At 44.1% G+C, this 18,801-nt stretch overlaps 2 protein-coding genes across 11 annotated transcripts in view; one reads left to right on the forward strand and one right to left on the reverse strand.

Annotated features, from left to right (window-relative positions):
* The window catches only part of LOC103245133 (butyrophilin-like protein 8), a 59,257-nt gene extending 57,926 nt beyond the window's left edge, over positions 1–1,331 (reverse strand). For all 7 annotated transcript variants that reach the window (XM_037992728.2, XM_037992727.2, XM_008015571.3 and 4 more), the window contains exon 1: positions 1,180–1,331. The gene's annotated coding sequence lies outside the window, so the exon portion shown is untranslated. The remainder of the gene's footprint in view (positions 1–1,179) is intronic.
* A 96-nt stretch (positions 1,332–1,427) lies between these two features.
* Positions 1,428–18,599, forward strand: ZFP62 (ZFP62 zinc finger protein). 4 transcript variants are annotated; one of them, XM_073010411.1, is made up of 4 exons: positions 1,515–1,529; positions 9,110–9,158; positions 10,688–13,039; positions 15,796–18,599. In XM_073010411.1, exons 2-4 carry the CDS (start codon positions 9,152–9,154, stop codon positions 15,822–15,824), a joined length of 2,388 nt encoding a protein of 795 aa, XP_072866512.1. In that variant the 5' UTR covers positions 1,515–1,529; positions 9,110–9,151; the 3' UTR covers positions 15,825–18,599. The 4 variants fall into 4 exon arrangements, with proteins under 4 accessions (XP_008013767.1, XP_008013769.1, XP_072866512.1 ...); XM_073010410.1 differs by having other exon boundaries at positions 10,688–18,599; XM_008015576.3 differs by lacking the exon at positions 9,110–9,158 and having other exon boundaries at positions 1,428–1,529; positions 10,688–18,599.
* Positions 18,600–18,801: the final 202 nt, after the last annotated feature.

Below are 18,801 nucleotides of genomic sequence, written 5' to 3' on the forward strand. Positions count from 1 at the left end.
GCTGATGCCAAACACCGGCTCACCCCAGCAATATGTAAAATTCATTCAAATAATATAAATAATTTGAGCTGTAAAACAAAATCCATCGCATTACAAGTTGTGTTGTGCTTCCAAAGCATTTCACTTTTTGTCTAAGACTTAACAGTAAACATTTTGATATATATATATAATTTTGCTAATAATCCAGAAAATAATTAACCCTAAGAGGGAAAAAAGTGTAATCTAATTCGTTACGGAGATACATGCTAGGGTAAACAATAAACAATAAAACTTAATGCATAAAACTATTTTACACTAGTATCTGACAGGCACGGTGTCAGATACACTAGGATAAAATTATACACTAGGATAAAATTCAATGAGGCACATAGAGTGAAAATATTTTTACAGTAGAATAAAAAGCCGGTGAGGAACATAAAAGTTCAAGGAAAAAAACCCTAAAAGATGTAAAACGTATGAGTGTTAAAAGTGGATAATACCAAATCTTCAGGGATTTAGATTCCATTGGATACCCCTGAAAGAATAAAGCAACTTTGTTGTTTTTAATATTAACAGCATGCCAAAAATATACCCTTTGCAATTATTTAAACTTAATATGAAAAATATTTAGATGTTGCTGTTTTTAAAAAAGGCTGACTATAGCCAATAACTTAGTTGTATATTTTAAAATAACTAAGAATATAATTTGATTGCTTGTAACACAAAGGATAAATGAAGTGATGGATACTCCATTAACCCTGATACGACTATTACGCATTGCATTCCTGTCTGTATCAAGATATCTCACGTACTCCACAAATAGGGACACCTACTATGTACCCACAAAAATTAATTTAAAAAAAAAAAAAAAAAAGGTCTTCAAATTCATTTTAGGCCCTGGGTTTGGAAGCCGACACCGGGGGTGGAGTGGGCAGGGGGCGAGGTCGCTGCCAAGCTGGCGCCCCGGCTGGGAGTGCGGCCCGGTCCTAGGGGCCGCTCCAGGGGCCGCTCCCTCTCCGCATACCCAGTGCCCAGCCGGGGGCGCTTCTGGTGCTGACGACCAGGAACGGCTGGTGCTCTCGGGCCAGCCTCCAACCAGCTGGGAAGGCAGTGGGTCCCCAGCCCAGCGCTGTCCTGCGCCCCTCCCGGGTTCCCCATTTCCCGCCAGGCCCCCCCTGCCGGGAACATCTCCGCACCCACCTGGCAACTAGTCACGTGTTCAGGAACACCTGCAGGTGCGTAGGCAGGTATTTACTTTATTACCTGTGCCCCGCCCCCAGCCCCCCCAAGGTAAAAGGCACGGAAACAGGAAGCCCCGCCCACGGTCTCCTGGCCGCGCCCCCAGCGCGCGCCCTGCAGCTGGCACTCAATAAATAGCCGAGGCAGGTCCCCTCCCTCCCGCCGGCGCGGGCGGCCGGACCATCGAGTCAGTCCTCCAGCGTCCCAGAGAGGGCGCGGAAGTGCCCCAGGGCCGGCGCGGGTTCTTCCGGCCGTGCGGTCCGCGCTTTTGTCCCGCCGGCGGCCGGGCTCCCGCGGCGCCGCCACAGCCAGTACGTGAGTCCGCGGCCGCCCGCGCTCCCGCCCCCGGCCCTTGCCTGCCACGCCCTTCCCTTTTTGGCCGGGTCTTGGCCGCCCCGAGGGTCTCGGGCGGGATCTGGGAGTAAGCGTGCCCCCTCCCTGCACAGATCTCAGTAGCGCGTTTCTGGGGAGCGGAGCGGAGGGGAGGGAGGACCTCGGGCAGGCAGACGGGTGCAGGGCGCGCCCCTGGAACAGGCTGGGCTCCTGTGGGCCACAGCTGCCACCTCTGAACGGACCAGCGTCGTGCTAGGTCTGCTCAGTGTTCCGAGAAGGGCCAGGGCCCCGCTCCGGTGTTCCGCAACTCTTCATCCCCGTCTTGGATGGGAGGGGATTCCTAAAAATTAGTGCTTCAAAATACCCACCATTGCGTGCTCCCTCTGAAGTTAGGTTTGGTACTCTAGGACTTGAGAGTGATGGCGAGGGCAGAGAGACCTCTAGGGGTGATCTGATTCGACCTTCTCCCCCCCGACACACACCTTTTTGTTTTGATCCGTGAGTGAGGAGGATAAGCTCCTGCTGCAGGGTGAATGGAGACCCCGGAGGCGCGTCCTGGCCCTCACCTGGGGAAGCGCGCCTGCATCCGGACGGGTGCACCGGGGGGAGGCGACCTGCCGCGGGTTCCTGCCAGCAGAAAAGGAGTTAACTAGGGAGGGAGAGGAAGGTCGAGGAGTTTCTTAGACCCGGGGGCACAGCCTGCGGGAACCCAGGGGGTTGGGGGGAACGGAAAAGATCACTGGGGAATGCCAGGGCTGGGTGTGCTGCTCTAAGACCTTTAAAGTAGTTGGCCAGCAGGAGCATTTCTTTGTGAAAGCCCAAGGCTTAAAAAGTAATAATATGAAATATGTAATACATTCATTTGGCTGGGATATTAAAAATATAAAAAGTTACCAGTGAAAGATTTCCTCCATCCCTCTTAGCTATCTTCCTAGGCCCTACCCTCTTAGGTAATTTGTTCCTTTGTATCTTTTCCAAATTTCTTTCTGCAAGTACTGGCGAATATCACTAGTTAGTGCCCGCTTTTATCACACAGGTGATAGAAATCCTTCTAACCCCTTGATTTTTTCACTTTATCTTACCGGTCTCTACATATCAGAACACAGAAGTTTTGTTCTGTTTTGTTTTACAGAGCTGTGGTAAGTATTGGATGGGCCATTGTTTGGATGTTTTCGGTGTTCTGTCCTTTTTTAGATCTATTCGGGGGCATTTGGGTTGTCTCCAATTTTTCGTTATTTCAAACAATGGTATACTCAATACAGTGTATTAGGGTAAGGATTTTTAAAGAAGAAACCTAACAGCCGTTAGAAAATTCTTTTTTTACATTAACTCAACCAGATATTGGCAGATTGTTACATATGACAAGTCATTATCAAAATCACTGATGTAGAGTGTTTAAAGAACAAATAAGACTTAAGTAGTCCTTCCCTCCTGAGACTTGTCACTGTATTTAGTGTTACACTAGCCTAACAGACTATGTCAGTGACTCCAAGCCAGTCCCTGCCGGGCTTAATTCAGAAAATCAGCCTCCCTTTTAGTATCTCCTCTGCTCACCTGCTCCCTAGAAATCTCTTCTCCACTACTTGGTTTGAGAATGTTCTACTTCAGATTTTTACTTTAAGGAAAAATCACTGTTCATTCTTATTTCTATATTTAAGCAATAGAAGCAACTCACGTTAACCATCTACATTCCTAATATTCATAAGACAAATGCAACAATAGCTAGAACACAAACCATATTCTCTCCTCATCTGCATATATCACTTCTCTATTCCTTAGTCCCATCTTTCCTTTGCACATTTTCCCCCTCCTAGGTACTCTTTCTTCTGGGTTGATAAGCATTTTGTGGTCACTTTCTCTTGTCTTTTTTCCTTTCTTTGGTCATCTCCAAATCAAATACAGTATGCAAGAACTTAAGGTATAGAATCCACGCGTGAACCTTGAGGTGGTAAAATTGTCTTGTGGAATATGGTTGGACTCTGCAAATTCACAGTAGTTCCAGGCTGGTTGCAATCTGCTAATAGGAAGGAATTTTCAGCCGGAGCAGGCCACAGTTCCTGTCTTACAAGTTGTCTAGGCTCTTGAAAAGTGGCTCCTGAGTCTTGGAGGCAGAGACAGCAAGAATTTAGGGCAGGTTCTTACTATTTGCATTCACTTTTCTAGGCCTTGGCGATAGAGCATGAACAAGAAAGAAGCACAGAAGTACCCAGAGGTTGTTGGTTATATATAGCGTGGAAGGAGTGGATGGCATTCTATGTCTGATGTAACCAGGCTATTAGAGTCACGCTATGTGTTGAAAACTGGTTAGAAAGGGCTTGCCCATTCCGCCTTTAGAACTTTTAAGAAATTCAAAAGTTTCTGGGTCTTTCTATGGAAGAATTGTGTTTTGGGGGTAATTCCTTACTTGTGTCATAGGGGACACATGACTTAGCCACTACATCAGTCTTGATTGGATTATAGTGACTTACTCCTGGAACTCCAGGACTCAGTCCTGTCTCGCCTCAATCCATTCTCTCACTGCAACTAGTATGAGTCATCTTTCTTTTCTTTTTTTGAGACAGAGTCTCGCTCTGTCACCTAGGCTGGAATGCAATGGCGCTATCTTGGCTCACTGCAACCTCCGCCTCCCAGGTTCAGGCGATTCTTGTGCCTCACCCTCCCAAGTCAAGTAGCTGGAACTACAGGTGTGCACCACCACACTTGGCTAATTTTTGTGTTTTTAGTAGAGACAAGGATTCGCCTCCTTGGCCAGGCTGGTCTTGAATTCCTAGCCTCAAGTGATCTGTCTGCCTCAGCCTCCCAAAGTGCTGAGATTACAGGCGTGTGCCACTGCACCTTGCCTGATCTTTCTTTTTAAAATTTTTTTCTTCTCTTTTTTTTTTTTTTTTTTTTGAGACAGACATTCAGGCGCCCGCCACCACACCCAGCTAATTTTCTTTGTTTTTTGTTTGTTTGTTTTAGTAGAGACGGGGTTTGACCATGTTGGCCAGGCTGGTTTCAAACTCCTGACCTCAGGTGACCCGCCTGCCTCGGCCTCCAAAAGTGCTGGGATTACAGGCATGAGCCACTGTGCCCGGCCTAAAGTTTTTTCTTACGAACTTCCATATACCCATCCCTTAGATTCAGCAGTTATCAGGATTCTGCTGTTTAACTTTTCCCTTTTTAGTTTTTCTTGATTGAAATATTTTAAAGCAAATTCCAGATACCATGCCATTTCACTCCAGACTTCAATCTGATTTAAAAAAAAAAAAAAAACTCTGGGTACAGTGGCTCACGCCTGTAATCCCAGCACTTTGGGAGGCTGAGGTGGGCGGATTACGAGGTCAGGAGATCGAGACCATCCTGGCTAACACAGTGAAACCCTGTCTCTACTAAAAATACAAAAAATTAGCCAGGTGTGGTGGTGGCGCCTGTAGTCCCAGCTAATCAGGAGGCTGAGGCAGAAGAATGGTGTGAACCCAGGAGGCGGAGCTTGCAGTGAGCCACTGCACTCCAGCCTGGGTGACAGAGCAAGACTCCGCCTCAAAAAAAGAAAATAATAATAAATAATTTTTAAAAAGGGTCTGGGTGCAGTGGCTCACGCCTGCAATCCCAGCACTTTGGAAGGCTGAGGTGGGCAGATCACAAAGTCAGGAGATTGAGACCATTCTGGCTAATGCAGTGAAACCCCATCTCTACTAAAAATACAAAAAACTAGACGGGCGTGGTGGCGGGCGCCTGTAGTCCCAGCTACTTGGGAGGCTGAGGCAGGAGAATGGTGTGAACCCAGGAGGCGGAGCTTGCAGTGAGCCGAGATCATGCCACTGCACTCCAGCCTGGGCAACAGAGTGAGACTCTGTCATTTTTATCACATGGTGGTTTTCCTACCAGACTCTCCTACTAGTCTGCAGGCGCCTTGATGGCAGGGCCTTGTCATATCCATCTCTTTGGATAGGAATAGCCCAGGGCCCAGAAAACAAACAGGATACAGATAATAGTCTAAGTTCCTTGCGCAACAATTAGCCTCAGAAAGAACTGATACACTAGAATGCATCTTCAGTATTGTTTATAAGGATAACTTAATTATCCTTATATGTTACATTCTTTGCATTGTCTTTATGTTTTAGCAGCATGTACTCTAGCGCTGTCTTGTTGCTTTTCTGCCTGTTTTTGATGGATCTTAGTATTGATTAATATAGATTTCATTTCAAGCCATATATTTTCAGTGAAGATTCATGTTTATATTAATCCATCTTGATTTCACTCAAGAAGAGAATTGGATGAATTACATCAGGTGATGGGACATTGTGCCTCCAACCCAAACAGAGGGGTTTAAGCAGAGCCAGAACAGGGAGGCCCCTGGCCTACACCTAGGTTAGAGAGGTAAGTGGCAATGTGTCTGTGATTTTAGGCAGACCAGGCCAGTCAGCAGCCAGTCTAACATGGAATCCCAGAGGACAGGAAGAAAACTGATAATCCACTTGTGGAAGAAACAAAGGAGGAAAGATCAGACTGAGAATCAGTGAGTGGAGTGGCAGTGAGGGGTGACAGTTGCACAGGCAGCTGGTGCAGAAGGCTTTAGGTGCCACAGTAAGTAGCCAGGGAGAACTTGGCACTGCCCAGTGACTAGGTGTGCATTTTACAAAAACTCTTGACAGTGGTTGGAGAAAGAATTGGGCAGGGATAAGAGTGAAGGTCGAGAAACGATGGCAGTAGTCCGGAAGAGAATTTAGAAGGCTTAAACTAAGGCCTTAGCGGTAAGAAGCAGGTGGGGGATGGGGTGGGAGCTTCGGAACTACTTAGGCAATAGAATCAGCGGTCCCCGGGGCTGTTTTGGATGTGGCCACGGGAAATAGCCCACTTCTGATTTAAGCAGAGGGTGGGGGGCGAGGTGTATATGAGGGTCTGTAATTGAGAGGGATCTTGGGCAGAGATGAGGACCTGAGACGGTGTGTGGGATGCTGGGAGCCACGAGGGCTCCCAGGGGAGTATGGGGAGCCAGAAGAGGAAAGGCTCAAGGTGGAAGGAGGGGCCGGAAACATTCAGGGGGCAGCAGCCCGGAGGGCAAGCACCACCCTGAAGTAGCTAATGCAGTGGGGTCTGAGTGGAAGAAATGAGGCATGAGGGGAGTGGGAATGGGATGTGAAGACCACTTTTCCAGATGTAACAGGCAGTGGGATGGCAAAGCAGTACCTGGAGGGGAAGGTGTAGAAGAGGAAACAAATTTGCTTTCTGACATTTTGAAAACTTTTTGTTTGGTAATAATTTTAAATGCACAGAAAAAATTCAAGAATACGAACAGTAGAAAGATACCCATTACTCAGATTTACCTGCAGTTAACATTTGACTTCATTTTGTCCTCTTGCTCTCTCTTTCATACATGCAAGTATTTTTCTAAACCATTTGTAGGTAAGTTGTTTACATCGTGGCCCTTTATCCCTAAATACTTCAGTGTATTTCCCAAGGATTGGGATAGTCTCATAGATAACTACAGTACAGTTTTCAAATTGAGTCAATTTGAAGTTGATATTGCTTTTACCTAGTCTACCATCCATATTCCACTTTTGTCAGCTGATATAATTGTTTCTATCACAATTTTCCCTCCACTGCAGATCCAGTCAAGGTCAGGAATTTAATCTAGTGGTCAGATCTCTTTAGCCTTCTTTAATCTGGAACGTTTCTACAGCTCTTCATCTTTTATGAAAATGATGTATTTGAAAAGTATAGTGCCCCCTCTTCTCTCCACCCTCTGTTTTAGTAGAAAACATTTTTCATTTTGGGTTTACCTGCTGATTCAGTTCAGGTAATGCATTCTCATTGGTGATGTGTCCTTCTCCCTACTAAAAGCATATTATGTCCATCTGCCCCACTGGAGGTGTTAAATTAGAACACCTGGCCAAGGCATTGTCTCTCCACTCTTGCATTTTTCCCCCTTGTAAATAACTTAAGCATTATAAATGTTTAAGACCATGCAGATATCCTGCTCCTTGTCAGAATTTCCTCTTAGACGTAGAATTCTTTGACGATTCTCTCCTGATCCAGTCTTTACTCTGATAGTTGCAGAATGCTGCTTTTTCCAATTCTGGTATTCCTTCTACGTTTATCAACCAGCACTCACATTCTGCTGTAAGCAAGAGGCCTCCCTTTCTATCCTGTTTGAACCTGTATAGACTCATGAAAGCCTATCTTCAGTGGTTCATAATGTATCACTATACTTAGTTATTATGGTGCCTAAAGTTATATGGTGCTTGAACACTGGATGTGCAAGCTGGGTCTTGCAGCATGTCCCTACCCTGTTTTTGAGCCTCTCTTTACTTGCTGGTGTAACATGATGCTCTTCTTGTATGTTTCCTGCTCTCAGCCTGAAATCAACCATTTCTTTGAGAAGCTGTGGTTCCTTTTAGTAAGTAATGGTAATAGAGACCCAGAATGCGGGTACTAGATGTGCTCATTACCACGGGAGTGTTTTTGTTTTTTGGGCTTTCAGCAAACAGAACTAGGAAATACATGCAGATATATGCATACAGCTATACGGACTTAAATATATATGCGTGCACATATATGTGATTTAGAAATCACCAGCACTTCGAATTCATCCCAAGATTCATTTTTGCCTTCCTCTATTTCTTATTTTTATGTCCCTTTCTTTAGGAGAGCCCTGAGCCCAACAAAATCAACACATTTACTCAAGTTCCTAATACATCTAAAGTTGTTTCAGAATTGCTGTTCATAGCTCTGCGGAAAACCTGCTGACAGTTGAATTGTTTGTGTGTCTTGCCACTGCCACCGCCCCGCCTCCAGCTTTCCCCAGACTGAATGGACTTACGTAGTCAAATAGTTTCTAAGTTGCCTGGATTAGTTCTGTGTTTCTTTTTTGTTTGTTCTCTTCCTGCGATTGTGGTATTCATGTGAAATGCAAGTAGGTTGATTTGTTTTCTGTTTTAGCAGTTTTTCCCCTTTCCCATCCTTTTGACGTTTAATTTTATTCTTTGAATATGTAGAATATTATCATGTATTTTATTAGTAAAAACTATTAAAAACGCTGTATACTCAGTCTCTCTCTTTCCCCCATTCCTTCTGCTCCATTCTCCACACTCCTCCCTTGTAGGCAATGAACCTCATTGTTTTCTGGTTTATCATTGCTTTAAAGAGAAACACATACGTGCTCGTTTTCCTGTTTTCTTTCCTACACAAAACGTAGCATGTATATTAGTCTTTTTCACTTTGACCTTTTGACTTTAGGATATACAAATTGCTCCATATCAATTCAGAAATGCTCTTCATCCTTTTTTAGTACTCCATTGTGCATATGTGCCAGTTTATTTAACCAGTCTTCTGTGCTTGGAGATTTACGTAGGTTTCCAGATTTTGCAGTTACAAATAATGCTATAATGAATCATCACTCTGTGCACGTACGTTTTTTATATTTTTTGGAGGGTTATCCTCCTTATAAATTCATAAAGTAGGATTTCTGGGTAAATGCATATATGGTTTTGTTAGATATTGGCAAATTCCCCTTAAAATGGCTGTGCCGGTTTGCATTCCCAGCAGCGTATGAGAGTGCCTGTTTCCTCCACAGCCTTGTCAACAGTGTATTGTCAAGCTTTGAACATTTGCTAATATGACAGGTGAGAAGTGGTGTTTTACAGTAGTTCTTACTTGCCTTTCTCTTATTATGAATCAAGTTGAATGTTTAAGGACCATTTAAAAGAATTGTCTGTTTATCTTTTTGCCTGTTTACCTGCATGATTTTTAGTTTATTTTTCTTCAATTTTTGAAAACATATCAGTCTTTTGTTGCATATGAGTCATTGTTAGAAAACTTTCTCTATACTCAAGTCGTGGAGGCATTTACCCATGTTTTCCAGCATTTGTACAGCTTTTTATATTTAGAGCTCTGTTCCATATGGAGTTTGTTTGTGTGTGTGTGGTGTGAAGAATGGGATCTAATTATATCTTTTTCTTTTCCTTTTTTTTTTTATTTATTTATTTTTTTTTTGAGATGGAGTCTCCCTCTGTCACCAGGCTGGAGTGCAGTGGAACGATCTTGGCTCACTGCAACCTCTGCCTCCCGGGTTCAAGTGCTTCTCCTGGCTCAGCCTCCCGAGTAGCTGGGATTACAGGTGCACGCCACCACGCCTGGCTAATTTTTGTATTTTTACTAGAGACAAGGCTTCACCATGTTGGCCAGGGTGGTCTCAATCGCTTCACCTCGTGATCCGCCCGCCTCAGCTTCCCAGAGTGGTGGGATTACAGGTGTGAGCCACCGCGCCCGGCCCTGATTTTGGTGGGATCACAGGTGTGAGCCACTGCACCTGGCCCTGATTTTGGTGGGATCACAGGTGTGAGCCACCACACCCGGCCCTGATTTTATCTTTTCCCATATGGCTTCATAGTTGTTACAACACTATTAAAAGGACCATCTTTTCTCTGGTAATTGCAGATATCATCTTTATTATTAATTCCTGTGTCTACCTGGGACAATGTCTGGACTTCCTGTTCTATTCCCTCTGCCTGTCTATGTACCAGGACCACACTATTTTAATTATAGAGGTTTAATGATATATTTTAATATGTAATATGCAGGTTGCCTTCTTTCTCATCTCTGCAGTAACTGTCTTCATGGTTTCATAGCCTTCTCCCTGATACCCCTCCCCAGGTACTGATTTTTTCTCTTTAGTGTTGTCTGTCCTCTGCTGATTTTGTCTCACTTTTCATAATTTAAAAAAAAGTTTCACCTAACTTTTGTCTTACTTAGGAATTTTTCTGCTTCTATTCCTCAGAGATTTCTTCTGCCCTCTTGTTTGTTTTTCCATGACTGGATGACATTGTTTAAAAACTGATTGCTGTTGCCCATGGTTCTGTGAATCATTTCACCTTGCCCAATGCTAAGCTGTTATGCAAGAATAGAAAAGCTCATTGTTCCATTGAAAATCCAGGGCTCTAGCATTTTAACATTAGTTCCACAGGGGCAGAAATTTTGTCATATTCATTGTTGTATCCCTAGTACTTAAAAAACAGTACATGGTACTTATCACACGGTGTGTTGTCAGTAAGTGTTTGTCAGTTGAGCGAGCAAACTTTGTTGTTTGTTGTTATTCCAGTTTGTTTGTTTTTAAAGAGAGTGAACAGGTGTCCTTTTCATTTTCTTGGTTTAGTGTCACATTTGAAGACGAGCACTGAGGATGAGGAACCAACTGAAGAATATGCAAATACTGGAAATACAGAATCTAAGTGGCCGAAAGGGGAAGGTCTTCACAGGGATCCTGTGCCTGAGTCTAAGGTTGGTGGCACGTGTGTTTGGGATAGCAAGGTAGAGAGTCAGCAGGAAAAGCCTGTGGAAAACAGGATGAAGGAAGACAAAAGCTGCATCAGGGAAGCAATCAGCACAGCCAAGAGTACAGCAAATATAAAGACAGAACAGGAAGGTGAAGCATCTGAGAAGAGCTTGTGTCTGAGCCCACAGCATATCACACACCAGACTATGCCTGTAGGACAGAGAGGCAGTGAGCAAGGCAAATGTGTGGAGAACATTAATGGAACCTCTCACCCTAGTCTACAGCAGAAAACCAATGCTGTTAAGAAATTACATAAATGTGACGAATGTGGGAAATCCTTCAAATATAATTCCCGCCTCGTTCAACATAAAATTATGCACACTGGGGAGAAGCGCTATGAATGTGACGACTGTGGAGGGACCTTCCGAAGCAGCTCCAGCCTTCGGGTCCACAAGCGGATCCACACGGGGGAGAAGCCGTACACGTGTGAGGAATGTGGGAAAGCCTACATGTCCTACTCCAGCCTCATAAACCACAAAAGCACCCATTCTGGGGAGAAGAACTGCAAATGCGATGAATGTGGAAAATCCTTCAATTATAGCTCTGTTCTGGACCAGCATAAAAGGATCCACACTGGGGAGAAGCCCTATGAATGCGGTGAGTGTGGAAAGGCCTTCAGGAACAGCTCTGGGCTCCGAGTCCACAAAAGGATCCACACGGGGGAGAAGCCCTATGAATGTGACATCTGTGGGAAAACCTTCAGTAACAGCTCTGGCCTTAGGGTCCACAAAAGGATCCACACGGGCGAGAAACCTTATGAATGTGATGAGTGTGGGAAGGCCTTCATTACTTGTAGAACACTTCTCAACCATAAAAGCATCCACTTTGGAGATAAACCCTATAAATGTGATGAGTGTGAGAAATCTTTTAATTATAGCTCTCTTCTCATTCAGCATAAAGTCATCCACACTGGAGAGAAACCTTATGAATGTGATGAATGTGGGAAGGCTTTCAGGAACAGCTCAGGCCTCATAGTGCATAAAAGGATCCACACGGGAGAGAAACCTTACAAGTGTGATGTCTGTGGCAAAGCATTCAGCTATAGCTCAGGCCTCGCAGTCCATAAAAGCATTCACCCTGGAAAGAAAGCCCATGAGTGTAAGGAGTGTGGGAAGTCCTTCAGTTATAACTCACTTCTTCTTCAGCACAGAACGATTCACACCGGAGAGAGACCTTATGTGTGTGATGTGTGTGGGAAAACGTTCAGAAACAATGCAGGCCTCAAAGTCCACAGGAGGCTGCACACTGGGGAGAAACCCTATAAGTGTGATGTGTGTGGGAAAGCCTATATCTCACGGTCCAGCCTTAAAAATCACAAAGGAATCCACCTTGGGGAGAAGCCCTATAAATGTAGCTATTGTGAGAAATCCTTCAACTACAGCTCTGCCCTTGAGCAGCATAAAAGGATTCATACCAGGGAAAAACCCTTTGGGTGTGATGAGTGTGGAAAAGCTTTCAGAAATAATTCCGGCCTTAAAGTACATAAACGAATCCACACTGGGGAACGACCTTACAAATGTGAAGAATGCGGGAAAGCGTACATCTCCCTCTCGAGCCTTATAAATCATAAAAGCGTCCACCCCGGGGAGAAGCCCTTTAAGTGTGATGAGTGTGAGAAGGCCTTCATCACATACCGAACCCTTATAAACCACAAAAAAGTTCATCTTGGGGAGAAGCCCTACAAATGTGATGTGTGTGAGAAATCTTTTAATTACACATCACTCCTTTCTCAGCACAAAAGGGTCCACACTAGAGAGAAACCCTATGAGTGTGACAGGTGCGAGAAGGTCTTCAGAAACAACTCAAGCCTTAAAGTTCATAAGAGAATCCATACTGGGGAGAAGCCCTATGAATGTGACGTGTGTGGAAAAGCCTACATCTCACACTCAAGCCTTATTAACCATAAAAGTACCCACCCCGGCAAGACACCGCATCCATGCGATGAGTGTGGAAAAGCTTTTTTCTCAAGCAGAACTCTGATAAGCCATAAAAGAGTCCATCTTGGAGAGAAACCCTTCAAGTGTGTCGAGTGTGGGAAATCTTTCAGTTACAGCTCTCTCCTTTCTCAGCACAAGAGGGTCCACACAGGGGAGAAACCCTATGTGTGTGATAGATGTGGGAAGGCCTTCAGGAACAGCTCAGGTCTCACAGTGCATAAAAGGATCCACACAGGTGAGAAGCCCTATGAATGTGATGAGTGTGGGAAGGCTTACATCTCACACTCAAGTCTTATCAACCATAAGAGTGTCCACCAGGGGAAGCAGCCCTATAATTGTGAGTGTGGGAAATCCTTCAATTATAGATCAGTCCTTGACCAGCACAAAAGGATCCACACTGGAAGGAAGCCATACCGATGTAATGAGTGCGGTAAGGCTTTCAATATCCGATCAAATCTCACCAAGCATAAAAGAACCCATACTGGAGAGGAGTCTTTAAGTGTGATATATGTGGGAAGTTGTAGTGGCACATCCCAGAAGAGAACCTATGAGGGAGGGAATGCCCTGGATGGGAGCAGGATGAGGCTGCCTCTGTAGTAGGCAGAGCTTACCAAGTCTCTGAACTCAAATGGAAGAAATACCTTATGAATATAAGAATGTATGGGGTCATGACTTGTAATTTACACAGTATAAATGAAACCATCCTAGAGGATTGGGAGGAATCCTTTCTATGATTTTCAATCATAGCAAGCAAGAAAGGCTCCAGTATCAAAGCAGTTCAGCTCTTATGGGATATAAAATATTCCATACTTGAGATAAAAACCTACCCAAGTGATGGAATGTGAAGCAATGTCTTCAAAATTAGTAGACATTTCTGGACATAAAACACAGATGAGGAAGGGACTTCAGTTAGAAGTTACATAGTCACCATCAGAAAGTTCATGTTTGGTAAATTCTGTTACTAGAAATGTAGGAAATTCAGGTATAGCTTTGAATCCCAATTACACATTGGTCAGTGGGAAAACTGAGAAAGGCCTCCAACAGGCAAATTCAGGGAGAGGTAGGTTTCAGGGAATATAAATTTACTTAATATTAGTGGTCTTTAAGTATAAACTTGATGTAATTGGTTTGGGAGGGGGCAGTGATGATGACTTCTGAAACAAAATTTGGATTTCCTTTTAGGAAAAGTAGAAAACATAGACTTACAAGTCTAACAGGAGATAGGAGAGAGTCACTCATAAAAAATGCAAATTGATGAACGTACTATTGTGATACATTAGTTGAATAGATGAAACTTTTTTAAAGTTTCAGATGAACTCCCATAATGATGAATTTGTGATGAGGGATAACCTGGAAGTGGTATTCACACATTATGCTACAATAAAAGGTTCTACCGTGGAGAGGATTTTGACACATTCAGTAACTAATGGAACACACCGTCAACATGAATTTGCACCTTACATGACAGAGTTGATTCAGGGATTCCTATCAATAGAAATGCTGAGAAGGAACGCATCTTAGTGCAGAAGCTAAAAAGCTAAGTACCAGTCATCTAGAGAGAAGGAAATTGTTTCTTAATCCTGTTAAGTGTTTGATTGTTTGGAATATGTTATTGTAAAGATGTCATGCAGTATATGTGTATATTGTCTGTTGTAAAATGTTAACGAATACTTTGTTCAGGGCTCACTTTCTCTTTGTCATGAAAGCCAGCTCCTTGTGGCTAGGTAAAGTGGAATTCCAATAAAGAAATTCCTTAAATCAAAACGGGCTGTGAGTTTAGATGCAGGATACCCAAGAGCCATTTATGTGTCAGATCTTTGTGGGGTAAGTTATATACCAGATCCAAACCAGAGAGGGCAGTGGACTCATCCCACAGGGCTAGCAGCTCAGCTGGTTTCACCAGAAGTTAGAAGGTGCCTCCCTAAGAGGAGCACAGGATAGATTTTGAGGGGACCACAGTGGAGCCATGTGATCCTCATACTGGGCTAGATCCTAACTCATGGGAGCAGGTAGGTTGTGTGAGTGGTCAGTCACCACACACAGCTCTGACAGGACCGTGTAGAATTGAACATAAAATGCTGCTGTGTATGAAGCTGTTAACTAGGTAACTCAAGGGTAAAAATAGACTCTTCTGAGAATTGAGTAACCTGTCTGAGAATACTGTGAGTGGGCCAATCAGTAAAGGCTGAATTCTAAGTCTGGTCTCTGGTTTCAGAACCCGCTGTCTTTACAAGACAACAGTCTCAGCCATGTAGTTTCCCGTCTCCCTCTAGGACTCCTCTCTCTCTAGCCAGATAATTTCCATGCTCTCTTCTAGGAGTATAATTCTTTCACTTTGTATCCAAACCTCTACCAGTAAGTTTTGATGGCTGCAGTGGGGAAGGGTGGAGTTGAGGGAGGAAAGGGAGATGGAGCATTTCTGCCATTGCTCCACTTTGGACTGTTTTGGTCATACTTGCTCTCTATCCTTCTTTGCACATGACACTGGGAAGCCTGACCCTATACACAGACTTGGACTGGTTTATTCAGCAAATACTTGAGGATTTACTAGGCACCGTCCCTGTCCCACGTACTGGGTGGGAGAGGATGGCAGCAGGAGTAGATGCTGGCAGATAAGGATGAATGAAAGGAGAAAGGCTGTGAGCGGAACCACCGTAATGGATGTCTGAATTAAGACTGCACGTGATCAGAGGACGGTGACTAGAACCAGCCAAGAGGGAGGAAGTGGTGACATCTAGGCAGGACGTTGAATTGGGTTTTCTGAGAGAGGAGTAGGAACTGGGATGACCTGAGTAAAGGCGGCTATGGAAGTGCCCAGGCAGCCTCCCGCAAGGCTGGTCTCCGGCAGGGCTGGTGTCTGGGCAGGAAGGAGGGTGCTGTGGAGTACTTGTTCCCAGTAGTCGTGGGGACATGGATTGGGCTTCCTTTTGCTGAAGATGAGACCAGCGCTGGCTCTTTTTAACCTGAGGTTTCCATGTGCTCCTCACACAGGAGAGCTCCCGTACTTGAGCTCCAGCTGAACCTAATGCACTGTCTACTTTTGGGGAAGATGCAGGCTAAATAACAAAGGAGAGGATGGCCACAGCTCAGGTGGGGATTCTGAGTGTCTCAGCCCCCCAAGCACCAGACAAGCTCCTACTGCGGCCCCCATCTACTCACATGCTCCGGAAATGGGCCCAGGTCCTCAAGTGTACCTACAGCCAGATACAAGCCATGCAGGCTGCTCCCAGACATGAGGGGTCTCCGTTGTAGCACAGACCTAATGAACTGGTGCAGCTGTGCCTGCTCAGACCAGGGACGGAATGTGGTTTAGGGACCACCCCCAATTCCTTCCAGAGAATGATATGCAAGTGGGAAAAATAAAGGGGGAGGGAAAAGTGGGGAGGAGAAAGAGAAAGGAAAAGCCTGAAAAGAAACAGTGAGTATGGAATAGCCTTCCATAGGAGCGCACATCTTTCTTAGCAAATTTGTCTGAAGGTGAAAGCCTGGAAAATAATTTCATGTTTCATGTATGGAGACACTGGGTGTGAAACGATACTGAACACCAGTCCTGCAATGCAGGGGAATTTTCCTTCATGGGATTCAAAAACGAGAAGATCACCACTAGGACAACACCTGAAGATATGTTAGCTGAAGACAGACACTGGGGACCTGAAGTCTGTCTGCATCAAGACCTTGAGGAATTGGCCACAGCTGTACCCAGGAGTCCCTAGGCTGGGAAGACCATTCCTCTTCTCCAACTTCAGCTAAGGGCCTTGACCTAGAGACATGGAGAAGGAAGCAGAATATAGTACTTCAATTTTCTTCCTACTGAGGAGCCGTTCTCATTTAGACCTGGCAGTTTTTCTGAGGCTATGGATAGTGTCATTGTGCTAAGGAAACTGCAGGAAACTTGTGTAGAGGCAGTGAAGTATAGTGACCGAGGACATGGTCTCTCTACCAGTAAATCTGAGTTCAAATAAGGACGCTCACTTTTTTCCAGATGAATTTAGGCAAGAAACTAAACTAGAATGTCCTCACCGGCCTTTTTTTTTTTTTTTTTTTTTTAAAAAAAAAAAAAAGACAGTCGCTCTGTCGCCCAGGCTGGACTGCAGCGGCATGATCTCAGTTCACTGCAACCTCCACCTCCTGAGCTCAAGCAATTCTCATGCCTCAGCCTCCAGAGTAGCTGGGATTATAGGCATGCACCACCATGCCAGGCTAACTTTGGTATTTTTGGTAGAGACGGGTTCATCATTGTTGGCTGGGCTGGTCTCGAACTCCTGCCCTCAAGTAATCTGTCCAGCCTCAGACTCCCAAGGTGCTGAGATTACAGGCCTAAGCCGCCACAGGCTACCATGCCAGGCCCTCACCTGTCTTTTGTAAAGATGATAATAGTAGCAACCTCATAGGTTGTAATGAGGATTGGAAGCATTAAGTGTTCAGGTCCTTAGAAGGCTGCCTAGAATGAGAAGTATTTGCATAAGAATGTATGGAGTGAGTATGATGAGTAAGTGTAGTGGCCCTGTCCAGGGACTCAGCATCTAGATGCTTGGGTAATGGAGGACAACTCTTACCTGGAAGTCGAGGAAATCCCTCAAGGACCACCCCCTACTCAGACACAACTTCAGAAGAAACATGAGAAAAGTGATTTTTTGAACGCACCTGAGAGGTATCTTGCTTCTAAGTAAGCAATCCATTGTCTAAACAAACATGTTTTGTCTTTGTCGGGCTGCAAAAGGGCTCAGTAGAGGAGCCTCCGGCTGAGGCCAGTAACCACACGTGTTGGGGGTCAAGGGCTGCCTCACGCTTGCTTCTCTGGCCTGGGCAGCTTGCTCACTCACGTGGTATATTTTGTTTCCCCTGTGTTTTCCCAGCAATACTCAGATGTGCTGGAGATGACTGTAGGAAGGGTTGGTGAGAGCCAGACTTCTACTGTCTTAACCATGGCTATTTCTGGTTAGTGTCCCTTAAGAGCTCAGAGGATAAGTAGTGGTCCTGAGGTGGGCAGGGCAAAGCCCCAGAGAGGAGCAGGCGAAGTTCCTCTGGTCTTGGGTGCAGACCATAGGGCCATGTTCCATTCAATGCAATAATACGAATTTATTTCCTGTTCTGTCATTTTCTCATCTGTAAAATGAGGGAAAAGGCCTGTTTACAAGATTATTTTAAGGCTTAATAAAAATGCTCTGTATTTTATAAAAATTTTGTACAAACGTTGTTAAATTGACTATCTTTTTAAAAGTTGAAAGAGATAAGAATGAGGGCAAAAGTTGATGAAACAGCAAACAATACAATAAAGAAGACCAACAAAGTCAAGGTTGGTACTTTGAAAAGACTGAAAATTGGTAAACCTCTGATGTGATTGAAAAAGAAAAGCACAAATAATCAAAGTTAGGAATGAAAATTGGGAAATCACAACAGATTCCATGGGTTATTTAGAAGAGTATTTTTTAACTTCAAAACATGGGAATTTCCTAGTTATATTTTTGTTATTGTGGTTACAAAACATACTCCATCTGACTGCTCTCCTTTGAAATGTGTTGAGATTTGCTTTATGGCCCAGCACATGTTTAACCTTAGCGAAGGTTTGTGGGCACTTGAAAAGAGTGCATGTTCTGCAGATGCTGCATGCAGTCGTCTACATAAAGCCATTACATTGTTTGTAATACGTTGTTCAGATCTTCTCTGCTCTTAATGAAGTTTTATTTGCTTGTTCTATTAATGAGACAATTGTTGAGTTATCCCTACTTAGATATAGTTCTGTGAATTTTGCTTTATATATTTGAGGCCACACAAATACAAAATTGTTACATGAATTGAAATTTTATGAAGTAAACCTTGTATCTCTAGTAATGCCTTTTACTAAAAGTCTCCTTTTTTTCTGGTATTAATAACATCAGCTTCCTTTTTGGTTACTGCTATGTGGCATTTCTCTTTCCTTCCTTTTACTTTCAACCTTTCTGTATTTTTATGTTTTAGATGTACCTCTTGGAAATAGCATATAGTTGTTGTTTTAAT

This window comes from Chlorocebus sabaeus, chromosome 23, assembly GCF_047675955.1.
Source record: "Chlorocebus sabaeus isolate Y175 chromosome 23, mChlSab1.0.hap1, whole genome shotgun sequence".
NCBI classification, from domain to species: Eukaryota; Metazoa; Chordata; class Mammalia; order Primates; family Cercopithecidae; genus Chlorocebus; species Chlorocebus sabaeus.